We start from the raw sequence: 24,340 nt of genomic DNA on the forward strand, positions 1-24,340 counted from the left end.
CACTTCGTATGGATTACTTACAAGTTCACCTATTCCCATTTCGCCCAATGCGATATTTAGGATTAAAAATGCGAGAGGGGTGGCTGTCATTTGCGAAATGGGACTGTCGTGCCATCTCATTAGGCGTAATGGGACTGTCAACAAGTGGGCGTTACTATCACTGATTGACGTAAGCAGGGAATGGCTCCCCCTCTGCGTGCAAGTCTCAACACCTTACAAAATGCTAATCAAGTGTGGCGAAAAAAGCGGGGTGAAACGTCTGCGCAGATCTGAAATCGCTGAAACGTCGCTGAAATCGCTGAAAGCGTTGCGAAGGCCGAACGGCATGCGGACAAATTCGAAGAGACCAAACGGGGTGGTGATGGCTGTCTTCAGAATGTCCTCGGGAGCAACTGGTATTTGATGGTAGGCTTTCGTAAGATCAATCTTTGAAAACGTCTTCATCCCGTGGAGGTGTGCCGTAAAATCATGAAGACGCGGCAGAGGATATCTATCCGGGACAGTAGCGAGGAGGCCCAGGGCCTCCAGTCCCCGGTCTTTTTGGAGACCATATGAAGGGCCGAGGACCAACTAGCAGAAGAAGGTCAGGCGATGCCGATGTCCAGCATATGTTGAAACTCAGCCTTCGCAATTTTCAGCTTCTCAGGAGCCAGGGGACGCTGACGGCAGAACATGGGTGCACCCTTGGTGTCGATGCGGTGAACAACATCACGATGAACGGGCTTCGTCCAGTCCGGGGGCTGCGTAAGCGAAGGGTACTCGCGAAGGAGGTCTGCGTAAGGCGATGACACGGAGAGGTGGCAAACGTTACGGATGGCAGAGGGCGGTGAAGGGATGGTGGGGATGGCTCGGACACAGAGGCGTTGCTGTCGTCGACGAGCAGGCGGCGGGCGACATTAACAGAAAGGCCGAAGTGGTGCAAGAAGTCCGCCCCGATGATCGGCTGCGTGACATTAGCGACGAGGAACACCCATGCAGGAATATTCTTCGTAGACCGAGGCTTAGGCGGATGAATTGTTCCTTGTAAACGGGAATGGCTGTGTTGTTGACTGTTATCAGATGGAATAATCTTTGGAGGACGCAGGTATGACACTGACGGCAGCTCCGGTGTCAACAAAAAACCTTGTCTTGGTGGTGCGGTCGACAACAAAGAATAGGCGACTTGCCGCTTGAGACGGGCAAACGCTGGCCGCCATCAACGGTACCCGGGGGCATTTCAAGACCTGCCACAAGGACGTGTGCATCGGATAGCGCGTCGCCGAAGCGCTCGTGATACCAACACGAAGGTGGGTTGGCACTGTCGTGTGGAGATGGGCTTTGTCGCCGCCGGGGGAACGGCGAGAACGAGAGGATCTGCGTGGAGATCGTGGACGGTTGTCAGGACAGTGCAGAGCAGGCACAGTCTCGGAAAGGCGCTGAAGCTCAGTTCTCATGGCAGCTACTTCTGCCACGAGTTCATCTGGTGAAGGTGAGACTCGGTGACGGTCGTGCAGAGGGGGATCCGGATCGCGAGACGGTCTGTTGGTGCCGGATACCGCGGCCTGCTTAATCCAGGGAGAGCAACCTCCATCACCTTGTCTGCATGCTTAGCCAGTATCGCAAGGGGCAAACTGGCGGCGGTGGAGAGGACAATCTGGACAGTAGCCGGTAACCTCTGCAGGAACAGTTCCCGGAGCACAATAAAAAAAAGCTCATTCATCAAAAGTGGCTGCTCTGTCAGGATTCTGCATGGCTCTGGGGAGCTGAGACGGTGTTCGGTCGCCGAGCTGTTGAAGCCGCTTTCAATCAGATAGTGTGGTCCGCTGGAGAACGGCAGCCTTGAGCCGGTCCTATGAAGTGGTGCCGTGTGGCCCGATATGACGTCAGAGATGTCCATGGCGACCTCGGGCGGCAGAGAAGCGACTATGTGCCGGTACCGGGTCAACTGGTTGGTGATGCCAGCGAGGAGAAATTGAGCCTCAACTTGCTGAAACCAGATGAACGGGCTACGGTGCCAAAATGGCGGCAGCCGAACGGCGATGTGGCCCATTGCAGGTGGGGTTGGCTGGATAGCTTGGGCAGGTGCAGGAGCAGCGGCAGGAGGAAAAGGAGGTTCCTCGGATGTGCCTGGGGGATCGCCTGGGTTCTCCAGGGGGGGAGGGAAGGGGGAGTGATGTTGCGGCCCGTGGACGACGATGAAGACGTGCCTCTGCTGCCGCGCGTCACTGCAGGAGGCGAGTTCCTTTCGGGTCACCAGATTGTAGTGGCTAAGCTAAAGCAGTGCTCACTACGACAGCTGAATCGGAACCGAAGTTTATTCGGCCAGCAAGGCCCGTGAAAAAAAGATCGTGCAAACGCGCCACGAGAAAGCGTGGCGCCAACTCCGTCGAAGCGGGGCGCCACATGTTCATGTCTCCAGCACATCAATGAATGCGCGAGAAATTTTGTTTTTGACAACGCGGCGAAGAGGGAAAAAACTTCTGTCTGCGAAAAAAAAAAAAAAAGTCTGCGAGCGAAGGCTGACCTCATACGCAGATGATGTCGGACATCTAAAACATTGCGGATGAACTATGCTCCTTACCCTTTCAAAATGTGTTCTGCTCCTTGCATGCCTATGTATATACGAAAAGCTTCGCGAGTGAAACCTTTGAATGCAATACAACCACCCTGTTAATCACGGGGAATCTGTTTTCGTGGTCGTGGTTGTGTGTTAGGTATTTTGCTTAAAATGCGATCTTCAATGATGATCAAGTACAGGCTGCAACGGAAAAGGGGAACCGCCTTCTGATGCAGGACCGCATCACTTCGTCCTTCTGGACAGCTTTTTTGCCACAATTTATTCGAACTTTGTAAGGTGTCCAGACTGTACACAAGGGCGGAGCCATTCCCTACTGACGTCAATAAGTGATAGTATCTCCACTTGTTGGCAGTCCCACTTCCCGGAGAAGACGTCCCCAGCAGAAAGGTCCCCGGGGAAAAGGCCCCTCAAAAGTGCATCCCACCAAGATTGCTTCGTGCTTGTTCTTTTATTGGTTTGCGCTTGTTGGCAACACAGTCTTGTCTTGTACCATCCACGGAGGGATGGGTAACAAAGTGGTGGACCATGTAAGTGCGTATAATCGTGCACTAAAAGCTCCTGAAATATATATGCAAGTATGAACTGAAATCTCTAAAGATATTGCATATGAAGATATCAAACTTGCTATGAAAGCATGGCACCCAATACACAGAATCTCACGTCCTCGTACTATGGCCATTCCGCTCGGGAATCATTCCGGCCCCACGTATATCCTATCCTATGCGTGTCATACTCGTTAAAACGGCAGTTCGTTTATATTAGAATTACCGAGACTATTCATACAAATATGGGAGAAAGATGTGTATTCTGGCCTCGATAATCTGACCTGCTCAAGGGTTCCGGATCATGATGCTCTTTGTGGCAATGGCCAATATACCTGACAGGGCAGAGTCCTAGGTCATCTGGCCGTTGGGACCTGGTTCAGGGAATAGAGCTAACAGCCAGAACTAGGAAGCGAACATACGTCCGATCCGATAGATAGTTATCCGATAGAACAGTTTAAAAATAATGCGTCGAAAAATCCAAAATATGCGTGTTGTCGAGTCCGAGGTGGTCGTCGCTGCAGCACATTCCCCTCTTTCGATGCTCGCGGTAGCTGAAAGTTCCACGCTGCTTTTTCTTTTGCTGTTTCTTCTTCAACCTACTTGCTACATTCCTGCGGAACTCTTCTACTCAGTCCCACAGGTTTGGACCAGAATGGTGTTTTAAGCGCTCAAGTACAAAACCATGTCAACAATTTCAAAAAAACGACATGAAAGTTCGCGCTCTAACAGTCACTGATTCAAATTACAAGCGATAAAATATAACTCCATATGGGACGGACTCTTGAGGGGGCCTTTTCTCCGTGGACCTTTCTGCTGGGGACGTTTTTTTCGGGAACCTTTTCTCGGCTTCCATTGTCGGGTTGGCTCTCCAATAGACTTGTACCCGAGAAACGTCGTCATCACGTTGGAAAAACAAACTGAAACCGAAACAAATTGGAAAGGAAGGGAAGGGATGAGTTCCTCGAATGCACACTTGTTCGCTGCTTCCTATTGAAAGAAAAGTAGGACCGAAGGTCGCGTCCCTTACAGACCATCGTAATCCCCTTAAAGGAGCATGGAAATGATCGGAATAAAATATGACGGGAGAAGTAGAAATTACGATTCCGAGCCCTGTGATACATATTCGCACAAAAAGTTAGAGCGTAGCGCACAATCCTGGCGCGCGAGGGAGCTTTGAATCTCGCGGCAGAAATGCCCCCTGTCTCGGCTGCCAGCCGCTGACGTCATGTGGCCGCGCCGTCTTTTCTTTTCTTTTTTGCGATTTGTACGGCGCCGGCAAGCCGACCGAGCAGGAAGAGTTGTTTTTCATCGGACGTCGTGGAAAGGACAGGTGATGAACTGAACACTCTACAGGCGACACGTCTGCTCTTCTTGACAAAACTTTTTATGGAGTTGGAGCCTAAGCTCCGCCAGCTTCGATTTCACCACACGAGACTGGATGCTGCTAAGTATGAACAAACATTCGGATTGAAATATAGTGCTTCTTCTTGGTTACAAATGCGTAGTCATGAAGATGCGGCGCAGTAACCACTGTCCTCATTTGAAGAGGTCGTCGACCATCCTGACTTCTCCGTGTTTGGTCAACACCATGGGCTCTGAACCGCATAGACACTGGCATCTTCGAGGCGAAAGAGCGGACCGATGAATGCATAGCTGTGTAACATTGCACTTACCATATCTTACTGATACCAGGAGCGCAACATCTCCACAATCACAACAACATGAATACCAAAGTAAAGTCAGTAGGGCTCATCTGCTCGCGATCTGTGGGAAACCCCAAAACCCATGGCTAAATAAGCGTTTTTTTTTTTAATGGTGATATGCAGCATACAACAGTGGCACATGGAACAAATCTCTAACTGTCAGGAATGTATTTAGTCGTATCATATATATGCTGCACACAGGCGCAATACTGTTCACTAAGTAAAGACACCTCAGCACAATCGGAACAGAAACCACAACCGCGTACGACCCACCTCAACCCGGGCCGTCTCGGCAACACAGAGGCCTAGCCACACCTTTTACACTGCCCGAAGTCTTGGTTTATGCGAAACGTAGAGACAAAACCATGAAAGAAGGCAAGTGAATGTCAAACGCAAATAAATAGCAACGCGTCTCAGTCGGTAAGGAGGAGGAGGAGGAGGAGTGTCGTTGGGAGGAACCCGAGAGGTCTGCCTGCCTGATTAGGCGGCATGTTTCTCGGGAAGGGAAAGGTGGTGGAGAGGAAAGGGTGAAGTGGAAGACCGAGCGGAATCCGCTCGAGGGGAGGATAGCTGCGTCCATGGGCCGACTTCAGGGGAACTGCCGGCATACGCCTATTACACATCTGAGGGAAACCCAGGAAAAACCCCAGACGGCACAGCCGGCCCGCGGATTCGAACCGCGGACCTCCCATTCTCCAAGCGCACGCGTTACCGCTGCGCCACCGGAGCTGGTCAGTCGGTAAGTCGCCACGATTCCGGAGCTAGCAGACGATTCTGGCGGGACGCGACGCTTCGGGCAGCCAATGAAGTGCTCGGCCGCCTGACGTCACCACACGCCAGACTCGGCTTGGGGGAGACTGTCGCCGCGGAGCGCATTCTTGCAAACTAATTTTCTCAGGAAATTCGCGCTTTTCAAAGGAAACATTTTGTGTGACAGTTTATGAAAGTAGTATCTTCATATCAAGCGGTGAAAAATGTACGTTCCAAATGATTCTCATGCTCCTTTAAGACCGTGGCTTTCGGGCGTGACCTTGTTCGCTCCTAGCTTCCAGCGTAGTTCAACTCTACCAAATTGGTGGCGCTGTCGAACACTATGACGTCATTTGTTTACAAACAGGCAGAGGTTTATTTTCATCCACGTGTTTCAACGTGACACGCTATTTCAGCCAGGCGTACTTTTTCAACGAGACGCAAAAAAAGACAGGCCGCGCTGCCCAGAAAACGACTGCAATCTGAACTTTTTAAACGTTCGATAAACACCCTTTTTTTACATTTCATTGAGGACACGTTGACACGTCTTTCCAATCAAACGTCAGGAATGCCAACCGAAACTGCTTCACAGAGTTTTCCCAAGAACTCACGCTATTGCTGTTTTGGGACCTCCACGTGAGATCATGGACGAAAATGGCCTCATGCAGAAACCGTGTCGCTACTCAAAGCTTGTCTGACGAAGCCAGCAACCTCCCAAGGGGAAAAACACGTCGGCAAAATGCCGGGCTGACGTATGCTACCGACCTAAAAATCGTTGGGCCGTGCTTGAAAAAAAAAAAAAAAAAGAAGAAGAAATAAACAAGTTGGGCCAAGCTTGGCGATTGACATTGGCCTGACACTGCGCCCGACCTTGGGCCAATGTAGCAGATCGACCTATACGACATGGGGCCAACACAGGGCCATTGTAGAATGAAGTCTGGGCAGTAGCCGGCCATTAGTAGGCTAGACAGCGGCCCAAGGATTAACAGCAACGATGGGCCAACTACGGATCATTTGTAGTAAGGAGCAGTGCCCATGGTTATGTGGTACTTTGATTCCATTGCAGTACGGTACCATGCAGCTTCCGATGCCGTTCTGTTGTGTTCGCTTAGTGTCCGTCATAGAGGCATAAAATCGCTACTCGAGAATAACAATTAAATAAAACACGCCTTGGCTCTCACAAAACTGATTCACTATTGCTAATAACTGGAAGTAGATTCACAAGTAAGGTGGGTTATCCGACACTTGTGTAGCTATATGCGGCACGTGCCGGAGGGTAGGACAGCAACCACCTGTGATTTTTTAACGTGCAACCGAAACCATAGACACCAGGTATTCGAAGCGAAGGCCCACATTGCTACCGTCCTCAACCTGGATCGAACGCGCGATCTTGAGCTCAGGAAGCCAGCACGCTATCGACTGATCCACTAAGGGCGATCGGAAGTCAATCTTCATTGCCTCAAAATAATCTTGCAAGCGGAAGAAATTGATTGGGATACATTGAATTCGGAGAACTACAAAGCCGGCGCCTTTTATTTATTATTTTTTCTTCGAGTAGGAGATGCGTTGTTTTCGAGTTTGTTTGCAGGGCAGGGCAGACATTGGCCCGCCTTTATTATGCCGAGCTCTCAATAGCACGCCCGCAACGCCCGTTTGCCAACCAGCACCGTGAGCGATATATTAGACCTACGTTGGTCCAAGGTGCAGTGGCCGACGAAGTCGTTTGCCGACCAAAAACCCACCACTGACCGATGGTCGGCAATTTCCACTGGGTCGCGTTCCTCGCCACTTCTTAGCTTCGCAAGTTCGCGTTTGCTCCGCCCTCGCTAGTGCTATGCCACAGGCTGTCCAATGGCCATGGTCATAGCCATAGTTCAAGTGAAAAAAGAAAGTAAGAAAAGACCATTGCTTTGTACTTGCTCATCACCGTCGCCAACAGTTGTGCTGCACTAGAGCGCGTGCCATCGCCAACCGTGGAACCGTCTTGGAGCATTGACAGTGAAAGTGACATTTTCCACGCCGAGCAGCACGAGAGCGCGTGGAGAAAAAAGCATTGAATTCTACATTTATTATCCATTGACTGCTTGTGTTTTATTCGCGATCTCTGAACCACCACCACCACCACCTGAAGCTTCACGAAAATATTGCATGAAAGATGTAATGCAGGATTGATATTTAAGTCGTGTCATTTGTCCACGACACATAGCGTACTTGGGTTGTGTTAACACAGCACCAACAGTATTCATTCGGAATACTTTTGTCACCATGCTCTCTTTGTTCGTTTTCCGCCACATGGTAGCGAAGACATCGTTATGAGTGCGGAATTTGCGCACTGGGCCGTCATGGGCGATGCCTTCCTTATTTAAGAGCACATAAAAATTTACTTCGAACGCAAACGAATCTACATCGAACTTATTCGTGCCGTTCAGTCTCCTCTCCCAACGCCGGCGATCATAGCCTCATGGGCTAGCAGGAAACGGCTCTTTAGCGCTCAACCCGCGAAGCGTACCACATGGCACGCCTGTTGCTATGGCGATTTGCGGAGTCAACGCAAGCTTGCGAATCTGCGACGTGGCTGTGAACACGCCTCTGACCATTCTACGGCTTTCCACGCGGCGCAAACTGAGCAAATGCGAACTCGCGAAGCTATGAAATGACCAGGAACGCGCCCCTGGCTACGCGCATGCGCACAACGATATTCCCACAAGTGCGTCAACAAACAGCTTTCCGGCAATAGAGTTAATATAGGAAGACTCTAGAGAACGTATACTTGGCGCGCCGTCAATGGAATTCTCCTATCCCAGAGCGTGACCACACGGGCGCAGATATCCGTTGGTCATGGACAGTGTTAGTGGACGAATTTTAGCCCCCTAACTACAGCGGAGCTGCTCCGTTTGTTGCCAACCCGGTGAAGTCATGTGGGATGAGAAACGAGGGAACGAGCCAATGGAGGGAACGACGTCCACCGTAGGATGCTAGGCATGCCGTGTAATTGCGTTGAGTACGTACGAATCTTCGGGTTACGTGCGGAATTGAGTAGTGCGATCAGAATCACAAGGTAAACGTCATAATAAACGTGAATCGTATCTATGAGATTACCTGCGACACCGCCACCCCTTTGCTTTCCACCGACACAGATGAAGATGTCTACCGCCTATGGCATGTTGATGTGGCGTTTGTGTGCTTTGCGAGCGAAATCAATAAATCGTTACCCATCGTAACGAATGTAGGTATGTGTTTCCGAAGGCAACAGTATTACAAAGATGAATACACACAGTAAACCGCCATTTTCATGCTGCTCTGCGAACCAACGGGAACCGGAAATGGCAAAAACGAAATCGCCCGCCATTCCATGCTCTGGTCTGTCAAGTTTCGTGACAATAAAGTGACGAATGAACGACAGCACACAAGCAAGTGATGTACTGGGAAAACATTCACTGCATATTTGTTTAACGAGTACGTATGAGATACGCGCATAGTACGCCGAATTTAGATAGCAAGTGATGAATTTAGAAAAACGAGCACGTCAAGTTTAGCGGAATGAAGCAGCCAACGGAAGGCAACGCCTTCCATGACCAACGGATGGCAGCTCCCGTGTGGTCACGCTTTTTTGAGCGAGTCCGACCCCCCTGTTTCCGGCCAGCCGGCGCGCTCCGCGTGCTGTGAGCGTAGTACCTTCTACTCCCGCTTACCACTTGCGGTGCTCCGGCAGGCTCCAACAGCTTCCCATTGAGCCCATAGTTTGAGATAATTCACACAACACTGGGCACACGACCAATGAGAGGACATTGTTGTAGAAAATATGCAATGCCAGTCGGCCAATCAGGAGCCTTAACTTTGGCTGACCTTTCGACCGGTTCTGGCTACCATCGACTTCTATCGGATTTCACGCCTACCGCCGTTACCCGATATTCAAAATAACTGAAGCTTCTTTTGGCTAAAAGAAATATTTATTTGACACAAAGCACTGATTCAAAGATCTGATACATGGGTGCACTGTGAATACAAAGTCCACTGCGTTGCTGGCGCACTGTAACTAAGTTCGAACTTGAAGCAAAACGAACACAGCTCTCGAAATCCGACGGGGCCCGCGCTTGTTCTTCATTCTCCAACCGCTCCAACTCACGAAGCATTCCAGTTCCGGAGTTGATAGACTGTTCGTGGGATAATAGTCGTGTCCAAGAACAGCACAACACACGTTGAATCACATCGACGCATGAATAAACCAGGGAACACTTCTACAAACAGTTCTGCCGATTGACATCATCGAAACACGGAACACAAGAGGACGCCTTGCCGGCCGATTTTATGATGAGCATCTTCTTTCGTTGCTTGCAGAGCGGAAGGCACTTGTGTGGCATGTAATCGTAATCCTGTCTTTGTTGTCAGGCCTCAAAATCCAACGGCGCCCGAACGCGTTCTTCACTCTCCAACCGCTCCAACCCACGAAGCATTCCAGTTCCGTAGTTGGTAGACTGTACGTGGGATAATACTCGTGCCCAGGAACAGCACAACACGCGTAGAATCACAAACTGTCCTGCCGATTGACATCACCGAAACACGGAACGCAAGAGGACGGACGCCGTGCCGACCGATGCGCGCTATTTCGAAACTATGCTGAAACTGCTGAAACGGCCGCCGGGACGCTGCACACACATGCGCGCGTACAAAATACGATTTCAAAACGTTGTCGACCAATCGGGGCGCGCACACAGTCTGGTCCAATGAGCTTGCAACGTTGTAGATTGGCGCTGTGGTACATACTCTACAGCCGCATCCTCGGTTACCTGAGGAGGACTGGCTCCGGTGCCAAGTCTCGCCCTCTCCCCCGCGGCTTGCCAGTGTTGTTCTGCTGCTTTGCCTCGCGTGCGGACGCACGCTCCTGTTCGCCAATATCACGCCCAATATGTAGCCAGCTCAATTTGTATGTAGCCAGCTCAATATGTAGTGTCTCCAGCCTTGTTAACATCCATCATTCTCATCATCACTCCATTTCCCATCATCACCCCACCCTCACATGGCGCAGTCGACCCACGGATCTCTGCTCTCTGCCTCGGGAATCCAGCGTCCACTATAGTGATAGTCCTTCAAGCCCAAGCCAGACTGCGCCCTCACATGGAGCATCGACCAACGGATCCCTACCTCGGGAATCCAGCATTCACTAGTCCAGCACCCAGCCGATGGCTCCCAGCTACAGTGTTCCTTCTTTGAGGCCACCATCACAGGCCTTGGTACACATGACGCATTCCCGGATGCCACTCACCAAGCTCACTCTCGTGTCCCAATCGCTTCTTCCCGCCCACATGGTCCTCCCACAGACCCAGCCTCCTCTGGATGTAGTAGATGGTTCCTCAGTGCTGCCCACAGGTACTGCCATCCTTGAGATCACAATCGGAAACGTCTCTGCCTTAGTCAAAGCAGTAGTTCTAACTAACAATGTGTTTCCCTTCATCATTGGTGAAGATTGGTTCGAAAATGCCAAAGCTCGATTGATTTTCGAGCCATCCATGCCAACCTACTTACAGCATGACTTCTCTGGCAGTACCGTACAAACACGTCCCAAGGGTGCACCCCGGGTGGCAAATGCTGTCCCTCCAAGGTTCTTCCCTTGCCTGTACTTCTGGTGCTCCCATTCCTAAAGACTGTCTACAAACGGATCCCTTGCCTTCTGAGCAGGAACCTCCCTGAAAAGCCTTCAACCAGGAAGTACCTTTCAACATGACTCAGACCAACACTATACCCCAGCCTTCAGCCTAACCCACCGGTGTTATCTCAGTTCCAATTCATAGTGAGCTTCCACCAGTCGCAATCGGAGCTCATCTGTCGCCAGGCCAACAGTCAGAAGTTTCCATCTTAGCAGGTCGTCATCAAGTCTTCTCCTGCCATGAAGATTATATAGGCCACTACACGGGTATTGAACATCGAATTGACCTTTTTCCTAATAGCACGCCTTATAGCCGCAGCCCATACCGCTACGCTCCGGATGACCGAAATTTCTGGAGGAACAGACAAAGAAACTCCTGTCTCAAGACATTATACGTTATGCTACAGGCCCCTGAGCGTTCCCCGTCGTTGTCGTCACAACCCAAAGTGACTTTGTGTGAACTATGTGCCTTTGAACGAACGTACTATGAGTGTTGTCCAACCTTTGCCTCATGTGGATGACATCATCCAAGACATTGCCGGATGTGGGTTCTTCGCTTCCCTTGACTTAAAAAGCGCCTAGTGGCGAGTGAGCCTTCGCCCAGAGGACTATGAAAAGGCCGCCTTCATTACCCACCGTGACACTTTTATGTGGACTCGCATGCCATTCAGATTGAAAAATGCCCTGTCGACGTTTCAACGTATCATGCAGTTTGTCTTTCAGGACCTCCAGCCTCATACTAGCAAGCATGGCATCCGTGCTTTTCTGGACGATATTCTGATCTATGCTGACTCCTTTTGGCACCTTCAAGAGCCTTCCGATGAAGTCCTTCATCTCTTGCAGTATAATGTCCTGAAAATTTCGCTAAACAAGTGCTATTTTGGCTTCCCCAGCATCAGATTCCTTGGATTTGTTCTCTCCAGTGAAGGGAAAAAGCCAGACCCGGACCGAGTGGAAGCTATGCTCCGGTTCCCCCGTCCACGTACACAGAAAGAAGTCATTTCATGGGTCCAGGCCGCACATTTCTACCGCATGTTAATTCCCAGCTTTTCCGGGGTTGCAGCTTCAATTCAAACCTTGATCAAGTCGCTTGACTTCGCCTGGACAGAACAGTGTGGAGAAGCCTTCCAGACTCTTCGCCGTGCACTGACCGAAGCCCCATTCTTGGATCATTTCGAACCCAAAGCCCCAACAACTGTCTCTACAGATGCTTCAGGTGCAGCAGTTGGTGCTGTTCTTTCCCAAGCACAAAACGACCAGGAAGTGGTAATCGAATATGCAGCAGAAGCCTCACTCCAGATGAGCGCAAGTTGTTGCATAGCAACGTATGGGAATGCATAGCTGTTCTCTGAACCATCACACTTAAGTTCCGCAATTACCTCTTTGGCAAGAAGTTCATTTTGATCACCGATAACTGGACAGTCGCATACTTGACGAGAAATGTCTTGTCGAGTTCGAATTCACAGTCCAGCACCGTCCGGTTCGTCAAAATGTAGCTCCAGGCAGAAATTTGAGTTGGAACCCAAGTAGATCTACTTGGGATTCCAGCTCAAATTTTTGCGTGAGTTGCTGTCTATCTGTCGCTTCTTTCATGTGCTCTCACGCAGTCGGGACAGTCTCTACGTGATCTCCAATGCCAAGACCCTGAATGCCAAAGCTTCTTCGAACAAGTTTCTAGTGCCGACAGTGAGACCCACCTCGTGGTCCTGGATGAGCTTCTTTAACGACAGCTATACCCTCCGGAAAGTTAGTCGTTGTGGCCCCAGCGTCAACGTTTTACTGCGAGATTATCGGATAAAGATAATTACCGTAGTCGAAAGACGTCCAAATCCAAAACGTCGTATAGAAACAACAGACTCGTTGTTTACAAACGGTTTGGCCGCCGATCACGGACGCGGCCATCTTTAAGGTAACGTGTGCGCTGACGTTTGCTGTGACGTGCGACCAGGACCTGTCCAGGATGAATTGTGTTCGGCGTGCACGGTTTCGTCTATGGAGCAATACATTGGATGCCACCCCTGTGACCTTTTCGCACCTGTTTTCGGATGCGAAAACGCGCATTGCAGCCCTCTCGCGAAGTCGGATTTGCTTTTGTCTGTTTGTAACGATACGGAAACTGTTCAAGTTTAAGGCACGACGTAAATACATCTCGCACACGCACGTATTCGCCGATTTACCGATAGCGATGACAGTAGGTTGCGGTTTTGTGCTGTTTTTGACTTGTGTTTGTTCGCGCTGCTGACGCCGCCGCGCCGGTGGTAAAATGGGTATGACGCAACCGCCGGTCATAGTTCCATCGGCGCACACGTCTCAGGTGGCAGGTTTGTCTTCGACATAGCCTATTGCACTGCGGCGAAGGAACCGGAGACTACGAAAACACAGGAAGCCCTGTCTTTCCTGACGCTTGTGTTTTTCGTGGCCTCCGGTTCCTTCGCCGCAGTGCAATGGATATGTACCAACCAGCCCAATTGCTACTTGAGGTAGAAAAATGTTCCGCTCATTATGAAACTCATTATGAAATTTTGCAGCGGCCACCGTGCGTTTGAAGACAGCCTTGAGGGGGCTGAAAGTGCTCCCAGAAGTGCATGATGACGAGCACTTGTTTCCAGGTTGCCTTCGGTCGTCTGTAGACTTTTGTACAGTCATCAGTCCACCAGTGTGGCACGCGCTGACGAAGAGCGCTTCACTAGACTAGCGACACTCAGTTCCACAGGCGACCAGGGAAGCAATTTTGTTTCTGCTCCACAGCAGCACCATTTCCAGTTGAGGAGCAGAGACAGCTAATGCAACAATGCTCGCCGTGGAGACGCTGTGGGTAAGGAAAGCTTATGTGTGATTGTCGTGCGGCATTATCTATGTATTGTCCACGAGCCCGTCCCAAACGAGGTCAAGGTGAACTCAAGGCTGTCAATGTATCTACATTGGTGAGCTACTTGCAGCAGGAGCAACATTTCGGAGCGCTCTCGATAGATGGCATCGTGAGGGCCGTTTGGTGACGCTAGGGTGACACGGAAACAAAATGGCCTCTCCTTGCCTTTCTTGCTCGCCAGTGATACTGAGTGTCGCTACCCTGAAGCAAAGCTTGTTCAATTGATCAAGAGATAGCACAAAGGGCATATTCCGCCCGGTTCCCTGCTGAAGGTCATCACCGTGTCAAAACAGGGATGTCAATTTCTGCTCGTGAAGGACGCGATTATAATAGGTCTGCATAGACACCTTAATCGTGGTAGGATAACTTCAAAATACACGTACAAAGAGGTGATCGCCATTCGTACTTAAGTAGACTGTCTTCCACGTTGACAGCCGAACTCGAGAGGAACACAAGGTGAGGTCCAGTACAGCGTATACAGATCGACGTAGGAACGTGGGCTTTCCGTGGTGGTGGTGGTGATGGAACTGCTTGCCGTAGTCGACCACGCTCAGGCAGGCAACGTCGGTGGGCTTTCCGTCATTGGATATTGAAGCGCCATGTTGGGAAATCCAGTTCCAGACGCTTTCGGACATATATAACGGCACAGTTCCCTTAGAAGTCGGCCCAGGACGTACATTCCCCAGGCGTCAGTCGTGACGTTGCCTACCTCTGTGAGGCCGACAACGGCGAGCCCTTTCACCAGCACCACCACCAGTTCCACCAGTTCCGCGGTGCACGGCCATGTACATCAGTTATATTTCCCCATATAACGTGATTCGAATGGAGATCACCAGCTGCAATAAATTCTCCAGATATCTTTGAGGTGGCATAATTGAGGGAAGTAGCTGGCTAAGACCACCAGTGTTGCTGATGAATTTCTCCATTCATTATCATTAATTTATGTGTTGTTGTTGCACTTCAAGTATTTCACAACCCGAACACCAAGGAGTGTATTGTATTAAGTGTGTATTATATTAAGTGTGTATTGTATTAAGGAGTGTATTGTATTAAGTGTGTGCCCTTCTCGGGCACCAGCCCGAGAAGGAAAGTGCATGTACATCCGTACTCCATCAAGCACAGAATAACGACTCCACTGTAGAGTGAGCAGATTATTCATTAGTTGATATCAATTCCGCAACGGCGGTAACATGAACACCGTGGCTCTCCTTCGTCTAGTTATCGTTCTTATTGCCACGTCCAAGGGTTTGAGGATTACCGAGTGTAGAGATAACGCGCGAAGCGCTGCTTTCTCCTGTAGCTATGGCATCAAACATGTTGAAGCGGACAAGGAGGCTGGGTCTGCGGCGTAGATGTAGATACTTATATGTGGTTGTGGTGCCGTCCATGTTTGTAGCCTGCCTCGGCTAATTCTCGTTGTTTATGTAGATGCGAGATCTTGATAGTCCTCCATTATACCAACTGGAACATCAGTAGCAGGCGCGTTATGTACCATGGAGCGGACGCTTTCCGGTAGGATAGAGGATGAGGAGCAAGAAGGGAGGTGAGGGAACTGACATTTTAGGCACCTTGAGGTTCGTGTTGTGCTCGTCTGCTGTGTGTTTCAGACTCAGAACCGCTACTTTCCACCATGTTCTTAGTGGTCTCCGTTCCATCAACCTTGACATGGTTCGAACAAAAAGCCAGGTTAAAAAACTGATTTAGAGAAATTCAATCTAAATCAAATAAATCAGGTTTTTCGATTTTTTTCATAAAAATAATGATTTCTTTCACAACCCTGATGGAGGGGGCCTTCGCTGCTCAATTTTTCCATCGAGTGAAGTCTTCAACTTGCCCCTCAAGAGAAGTTCTGCCGGTGTGCGTCCCGTCGGAGCGTGCGCCAGACATGTACAAGATACTCAAAAATGTATTTAAGATAAGATAATAAATACTAACGTTAAAATGTAATTAAGATAGAGTATAAATACATAAAAATTAAAGTAATTAAGATAGAGTACAAAATACTTCAAAAAGTATTTGAAATACAATTAAGATACTATTTATCCTTGAGCGCAAAAAGTCACCGGTCACTGCTCAATGCGGCAAGCCGTCGCTATGTGACATGAATCACCTAAACCCCGCGCACTACGCTGTGTGATAGGACTAGGAGTCATCTAAACATAAGTCCCAAAAAGGGTTACGCCCCATTTCGTCCAAACGTTTATTTCGTCCAAGTGCTCACAACGTCCAAATATTTAATTCGTCCGAAAAAAATCGGACGTACTGAACACTTGGACGAAATGAACAGGCGAGGAGAAACTTCCAATACCCGTACCGTCCAATAGCCCGTTTCGTCCAAATGCGGGAATTCCCAAAGGCTCTGCTCCTTTCGGCAGGCGACTGCCTGGCTGCATTCATGAAAGCACAGGCCATTTTGACACTGGGTGAATGGCAGGTGACTGTATTCATGAAAGCAAATGGATTATCGACCAAACGGGGAATCACAGAAAACACAAACCCGTTCACAGGACCGCTGACCTACAGTGAGTGTTTTCTATAACTGTGTTCTCGCTACGTACCGCGTTTCCCAATGTCAGTGATCTTTCTTGGAAACATCTAGGGATCTGAAAGGAAACTTGCGGTCCTTTGCCTTTACGTAGACTACTTCGAGCGGCAGTGGCTTACCAACGTTCATCTCTGGAATTAGTTTGCGGATGAGGACGATCTCCGCACAAACAATCACGCCGAAGGGTGGCATAATTCGCTGCGCATGAAATTCAAGAGCCAACCCCACATGACGTTTTCGAAGTTCCTCGTCGAATTTGAGTCAACCATACACAATGTAAGCACAACCAGGTAAGCAACAAATTCGCATAATCAGAGAACATCATCATGCAGGGTGTCTACCAACCTGGAAAACAGGGAATTGTCAGGGAATTTTGAAGTAACTGGAAAAGTCAGGGGATTGTCAGGGAATTTGGCCAAAAAGCAGCTGAAGTCTGGGAAAATCGCAGACAAGTACCGTGATGATGCCTGGTGGATCTCGAGTGCCGACCGGTGGTTGAGTGGCGATGCCGCAGCACGCGAGTAGCAGTTCACCAGTATGACAAGTTCTAAGGCAGAAAAGTAGGATAGCCTCACTAATACTTAATAAATGGTCAATTTTATGAGGGTCCTGTATCAAAACGTAGGACGAGGAACCAAGTTCCCTTTTGTTTTTGTAAGGGACGTTGCTTGAAATAGTCAGGGAAAACCTGGAAAAGTCAGGGAATTTGAAGGCTGCAGTTTGGTAGACACCCTGATCATGATAATTAATAGAACATAGCATATATACTTCCTCGCTTGCTCTCTTTGTATTCATGCCTCTTACTGCCATTTGCAGGTACGCATTCGGCTGCTGTTGAACGGGGCTTCGCCAAGCAGGAGACGATACAAGAGGCTCGCTCTTCCTCCTCATGGGCGTACGGAAAATACAGCTCAGGGGAAATGATGCTGGGAAACGAAGCACCCTTCACAGACGTAACAGAGCAGTTTGCTCATGTTATCAAGGCATACCTGCAGCGCATGTCCCACTTGCTGGGCCATGCTAACTAAAAAGTTAGTTGTTCAAAGAAAAAAAAAAGCAACTAAACGGAGCAGGCTGAGCATTTGTTTCTCGTTTTACTCGGTGTATAACATCTTTCAGTGGGAATGTTTAAATCTTACCTTCAACTAATAAGTCAGTTGTTGGAATGAAAAAAAAAAGAAAGAAAAATAAATAAACAGAGCAGGCTGAGCATTTGTTTTTCGTTTTACTTGGTGTATGGCATCGCATCTTTGGCTGTGAATGTTTAAATCCTACCTTCAATCGTAAACGAAGCAATTGTTCACTCGCATTTGGAGATCCCCCTCCCTTTTCGGACGAAACAAGCGTTTGGACGGTACGGTTATTTGGACGGGTTGGTCAAGTTTCCCCCCCTTTGGTTCAGTTCGTCCAATGCCCACTATGTCCAATTTTTTTCGGACGTGCTGAGTACTTGGACGTTGTGAATACTTGGACGAAATAAACATTTGGACGAATCGGGGTGCTACCACCGCGTCAGGGCACACATAATAGAACCCTCAGTGGCCAAGGATTAGGACACACTGGGCAGTTTCTAAATGGAGACTTCCAAGAAGGGCCAATGTCCGGGTCAAGTCCGAGAGACTCAGGTAATTTCCACTGAACACGCAAGATAATGGAAAGACGAGACACAGAAAGTTTGAGAGGGAGATCCAAAATATGTAATTAGAGTATTGAGTAGAAAGTACCACAAAATGTATTTTAAATAGAGTACAAATACACAACACAAAAAGTATTGAGTAGAGTACCAAAATACCGCAAATTGTATTTAAAATACAGTATTTTGAATACAATACTCCAAATACGTACAAGTCTGGCGTGCGCCGAGAATGCAACCGAACGGCAGAACAATAGGCGCACAGCTGAAACGCTCATATCTGGCGGGATAGAAATTTCGGCAGTGACGTACGCGAGCGGAATCGGGCCAGCCAGTCAGCAGCGAAAGGGAACTGTACGTGACCGCCCTCCCTCCGGCACGGCGAGCACTGCACATAAACAGGAAACATGGCTGTTCGATTCGAGGTGTTCGAGGTTGAACGCTTGGAACGTGAAGATGGAGAAGTACAAAGACGTGACGCATCATTTATTCTGGACAAAATTCGCGGACCAACTCGTAAGTGTATTTACACGTTTAAGCAAATGTATTTATACTTTTCGAAGAGCGGGGTCGATTGGCGCCCGTTTCTGTCGATGGTGTAATCGACAAAGAAAGAAAATTTGAGCGAGCTTTTAAACAAGATGTATGGTGAATCAATAAGCTTGTTTGACAGTACGCTTCGTGGGTGTGCCTTCTTTCTTCATGGTCTCATGCGCATACGATGACTGATTACATGAGTCCCGGTTTGACGTCTTGGTTACTTGAGCGTGACTGAAATTAGATACCTACGAGTGAAAATAATAAATAGCTGTCTGTCATATTTTATTGCTGCGTGCTCCCAGCACATGATCGCCTCTGTCATGTATACTTAGTCTGATTATGTTGCCGTGATTACATAATATCGCAACGCAAAGCAAGCGAGTGGCAGCAGGACCAGAAACAAGGTAACTGGCTGGAACCAGGGGAAGCCAGAAGCGCCTCAGGGGCGCGCAGATGCACAAAAGAGGACGCACATCTTGACTGCTCGTAGTTTTACGAAAGTAGAAACAGATTACAATGCGTGTTTTTGTCAGTATAGCTACAATGCAACTACTATGTGCGTACATGTAGCCACCGCGTCCACAGTAGGCAGCCGACGCGTCACCAAACCAACCACGCTCGCCGAGAATCCGTCGCATGGGGTTGGAAGAGTTCTGCTCACGTTCCGCGCAGTTCGGCAGAGGCAACGTCGCATTGGGTGTATACATAGACGACATTCAGTTTACAAACATGTGACGTCACGAGAAGACCGGTTCGAGATTATATGTTGCTGTGGTTAGCAAGAAGCGGGAAAAACGCGTCGGCTGATAGGCTGATAAATCTGATAGTGCCCACCAGCATGCTTTCTTCTTCTCGTTCGGCGATGCGCTCTTTTCACGAGGAAAAGGATTTTTTCAAAGGTATGCGAAAAAGAGCCCTCGCGCTCGCTCTGCAGGTCACGTACGCTCGTCGTTCTTTCGCAGGAACTCATTTTATAGGGACGACGCGCTTCACAAACGGCGCTGGTGCTCCTTGGCGTGCAGCGCCTCTTGCGGGAAATATGTGCTCCTTGGCGTGCAGCGCCTCTTGCGGGAAATATGTGCAAACATTTCCTGTGGCATATATGTCGGTTGATTGGTATCGTTCGCACATGTTTGCGCGTTGTTGGGCGCCTAGGTAAATGATTTTTCAAGCGGCAATGTCGAAAAGCGAAGGAGATACTGGTATCTGGGCGCGTTTATAATGTAAAAGAACAAATCTTCGGGTCAGACGTAGCTATTATATTACCACTTATATTCCTACTCAGTAAAGCAGCAGGTGGACATAGTGCTAGAAAAGGACGAACACACTCTCTGAACTTGTGCTCAAGTTATAAAGGCTGATTTGCATCGGCTAGTCTAAATTGAACAACACATATTAATATGTTAGATGCTCTCCTTCCATTTAACTCCAAAGCAACACTATCATATTATGCGGAGGTAATAGCCTCATCTGCATTGTCACATTCGTAACCTTGATCTTCACTCGCGTCCCTCGCGGGGGGTGGGGGGGATATGTTTAATGCTGACAAAAAAAAAGGAAAACAAAAGGGAAAGGCTAGCCACGATATAGGCTTTCTATTCCCCAAAGTAAACAAACAAACAAAATGAAGATAAAAGCAGCAGAGACACAGAAAATTATGAAGAAATACAGAAAAAGGCAGCTTCTTCACTAATCGTTGTGCAGACAGTCGTATAGGAGGTATCAAAGAGTGCACAAGAGTTTAGATTCCCGAAGGAATCGTATCAGCGCCGACGTGACTTCAGCGTGCTGAGTAGGGCCAAGTAGTACCGCGAGCTCTCGGTAGCCTAGATGAGCGGGACGGCGTCGGAGACGGGACCGGTGATCTTCGTACCGCTGGCAGGCAAGGAGTATGTGTGGCACGTCAGCTCCTACATGACACGTGGGCAAAGAGGTTATGGATGTTGGCTCATCTTAAAGAGGAGGAGTGGAGTTCGTGCCACATTCAGCCGCAGCCGATGAAGCAACGATTCCTCGATGCGCGGATGCGGCCAGGCACAGCATGTGTCATTAGCGGGTCAATGGATTTAAGGAAGGCATTGGTGCGTATCGCTTCTTGCTGAAAGAGCTGCGTGCAGTTAGCAATAAAGCCGCGGATTTTCGGCTGGCACATAGAGAGCGCAAGGGGAAGGACAGTTGGTTGCTCAGTGTCGTGGGCTTGCCGAGCGAGAGCGTCAGCACGATCATTGCCAGAAAGTCAGACATGCTCGGAATCCATTGGAATACCACGCCGTGTCCCAGGGATACAAGTTCGGAGTGCAGGGCGATGACTGTGGTTTAGGTGTCGCTGATGAGGTTCAGATGAGGTGAGGATCGTCCAGGCCCTGGGCGCCAACAAGGAGACGTGTCTCAAAGCGGCCAGTAGTGCGAATGCCTCGGCCTCGGCAGATGACATAAGAAAGAGTTTGAATCCGTGCTCAATTCCTCCTCTGGGATGCAAAAGGCAGCAGACGACCCAACAAGAGAGACTGAAGCATCAGTGTATACTTGGGTTCGATGCCGATGGTGGCTGTGGATGTGGTGCAAGGTCATTCGGCAGGCAACATCTCCTGAAGCGAGGCGATAGAAGGAGAAGAACACACGTTGCGACGAAAGGCAACAACTATTAGTACGGCATTCTTTTTCCTAAGACCTGGAATGGACGTTTGTACAGTAGGGTAGTGAAGTGTCCACATGGGTGGCGCATAGGAGGTCCGGGCCGAGGCTGAGGGGATGTTGCCTCGCAAACGAAGAATAGCTTGACCGAATGCAGATGCGGGATAACGTTGCGCAATGTCACAGAGGTAATGAGCGGGATGGCGGGCAAGATAGTGTGTGTATGCGTGTAAGACGACACTATCGTGAAGAATAAGCACCGATGGCTCCCGTGCCTCCGTCAAAACATAGAAAGTTTCCGTATAGTCTTTGGCACTCCCAAACAAAGGCGGAGGCTTCGGGCTTGAATATTGAGCAGCTCCCGCTCGTGAGTGTTGGAGATCCCATACAGGACAGGCAGGCTATAGCGCGTAATGCCAAGCAACAGGGAACAATGTACACGACGGAGGTCAGCACAGGACGGGCCCCATGTGGATCCACAGAGGTGCCGGAGCACATTACAGTAGATATTAGATACGATAGTGCGAGACGCAGTTCAGTCTAGAGCCAGCTAGCAGCAGGGGGTATTTGCAGAAGGAGCGGCGCGTGAGTGTCATAGCTACTGTCTTAGCCGGCGAGACAGACAACCCACGGCCAGCACCTTTCCCCTTTCTTTTCTTCTTTTTCTTTTTTTCTGCCAATAAATCCCCCCCCCCCCTCGGCCAGCAAGATGCGCCTCGATAAGGTCTAAGGCATGTTGCAGACGACGCTGGATGGCATCGCGGCGCGTTGCAGAGGTCCATATGCAAATGTCATCAGCATAGATCGTGATATGGGTATGCTTGGGCAGAAGAGAAGGGAGGTGTGCCAGGATGACATTAAACAGTAGCGGGATGAGTACGCTTCCCTGTGGAACTCCACGATACACAGAGTAGTTGGCACTGTCACCCTCTGCTGTGCGTACGAAGAGACCTGTCGGAGAGGAAGGCTTGCAACCAGGCAAGGGAACAGCCGCCCACACCAGCTTCTTGAAGCGATGCAACAACGACATTGTGGAGAACACTGTCGCATGCTTTCGCCACATCGAGGAAGACAGCGGCAGTTAGGAGCCCATCAGACTTTGCTTGCTAGATAGAGGAGACGAGATCGATGAGATTGTCCATTGCAGATCGCGCTTGCCGGATGCCAGCCAAGGCCTCAGGGAAGAATCGGGAGTCTCAAAATATCAGTCCAGTCGTGCGGATATCATCCGTTTCATAACCTTCCCGACACAGCTGGTGAGGGCGATTGGGATCAATGGCGTGCGGAGACTTGCCTGGCTTCAGGAGCGGCACTATCATCTCATTCTTCTATTCTGCTGGGAAAACACCATCCCGCCAGCAATCATTGTAGAGCCTGAGGAGGGCGTGTCGGCCATGGAAGGGCAGATTTTGGAGCGCCTTGTACGTAATAGAGCCAGGCCCAGGAGAAATGTGAGGGGGTGATTTCCTTAGCGCAGCCTCAAACTCCATGAAGGAGAACGGAACATCCAGAGATTGCTCCTGTGAGGATTCCAGGACAACCGGGATGGCACGAGCTGACGATCCCTGTGACATCCAAGCTGTCGATAGACGGGTACAATATTGGTTTGCAACGTCGATTTCCGAACGTGCGGTTGCTAGCGCGAGTGCTTAAAAAGGGCGCCGTTGAGCAACAGGTACGGAGAGTGCCCTGAGTATGCTCCATATTCGGGAAAGTGGCGTCCGTGAAGACAGAGAGCTCGCAAAGGCCGCCAACGGTTTCTGGCGAGGTTGTCCAGGTGTCTCTGTATGGCCTTCTGAATGCGTCGCGCTTCAGCGATGTGACACGGGCGACCAGAACGACGAGCTTTCCGTTCAGCCCGACGACGAATAGCACGCAACCGTTCACACTCTGCAGCAATAGCTGAGAAAGCGATGAGGACACGGCGCACCGTTGTGGAGCGAGTCATCGCATCTGCTACGACTTCAGCAAAGAAGGAAGAAGTCGGATGGTCCAGCTGCTGGTCTCTGAGGGCCACTCTAGTGTGGACCGATAGGCGTTCCAGTCGGAGCTCTTGATGCAGCGTGTATGCGAAGAGCGCTGCGCACCACGAATACTAAACAGCACAGGGAGGTGTTCGCTGCCAAGGAGTTCTACACTAGCTTGCCACGAGAAGCGCCGCGCTAGATGAAGACACTGCCGTAAGGTCGAAGCACGAAGACAGGCACATTGCCTGAATTGCCTGAATGTTGGGGACCCACATCATTGAGGAGGGACAGATCCAAACGCGCAAACAGAGACGCTAACTCCCGGCCCCTCGCATCAGAGCGCGTACTTCCCCCAATAACGTTGTGGGCATTAAAGTCCCCGCAGAGCACGTAGGAAGGAGGTAGAGAGTGAAGTATTTCTTCGAGACTGTCTGTGTTGAAGGCTGAAGCCGGCGGCAGGTATAGAGACAGAACAGTAACGTCCCTCGCGGATTCATTCCTTGACGAGCCTTTAACGCATTATATCCCAGTCTCAACCTAACAATATTGATATTATATTGATATATTTATTGATATATATTGATATTGATATATGTTGCAAATTGTTTATGTATGTTCCAGCTTCTTAAATACTGAGTCGATTTCATAGCCGCATCTCTGCTTTGTACTGATTCCAAGTTAATCACTGTGTACTATGATCTTCCAACATTCCTTGCAATATGTTATCGATTGAATGCTGCGGTGCCACATCACCTTAGGTATCAACATTAGAACACCACAGCTTAACCTAGCACCTGAAAAGAATAAAAGCTTGGGATCATCTGCCATCATGGTCTGCACTTTATTCGTGGTAAGTAGAACCCGGATGTTTAAGCATTTATAGCTTCAAATTGCCGTAATTTACCAGGGTTAATGATTTTATTTCATACTGGGACAATTTTCATCACTGATAA

The 24,340-nt window shown here is 49.4% G+C and overlaps 1 protein-coding gene across 1 annotated transcript; it reads right to left on the reverse strand.

Annotated features, from left to right (window-relative positions):
* Positions 1-1,438: 1,438 nt before the first annotated feature.
* On the reverse strand, positions 1,439-2,029 carry LOC135384843 (uncharacterized). The gene has a single exon (XM_064614027.1). The coding sequence runs from the start codon at positions 2,027-2,029 to the stop codon at positions 1,439-1,441; it is 591 nt and encodes a 196-aa protein (XP_064470097.1).
* Between the last annotated feature and the right edge of the window lie 22,311 nt (positions 2,030-24,340).

This window comes from Ornithodoros turicata, chromosome 2 (assembly GCF_037126465.1).
Source record: "Ornithodoros turicata isolate Travis chromosome 2, ASM3712646v1, whole genome shotgun sequence".
In the NCBI taxonomy this organism is placed as follows: domain Eukaryota; kingdom Metazoa; phylum Arthropoda; class Arachnida; order Ixodida; family Argasidae; genus Ornithodoros; species Ornithodoros turicata.

What these genes read in the sequence shown, in the direction of transcription:
- LOC135384843 (XM_064614027.1), bottom strand. Translation starts at nt 2,029, where the DNA reads ATGGGCCACATCGCCGTTCGGCTGCCGCCATTTTGGCACCGTAGCCCG.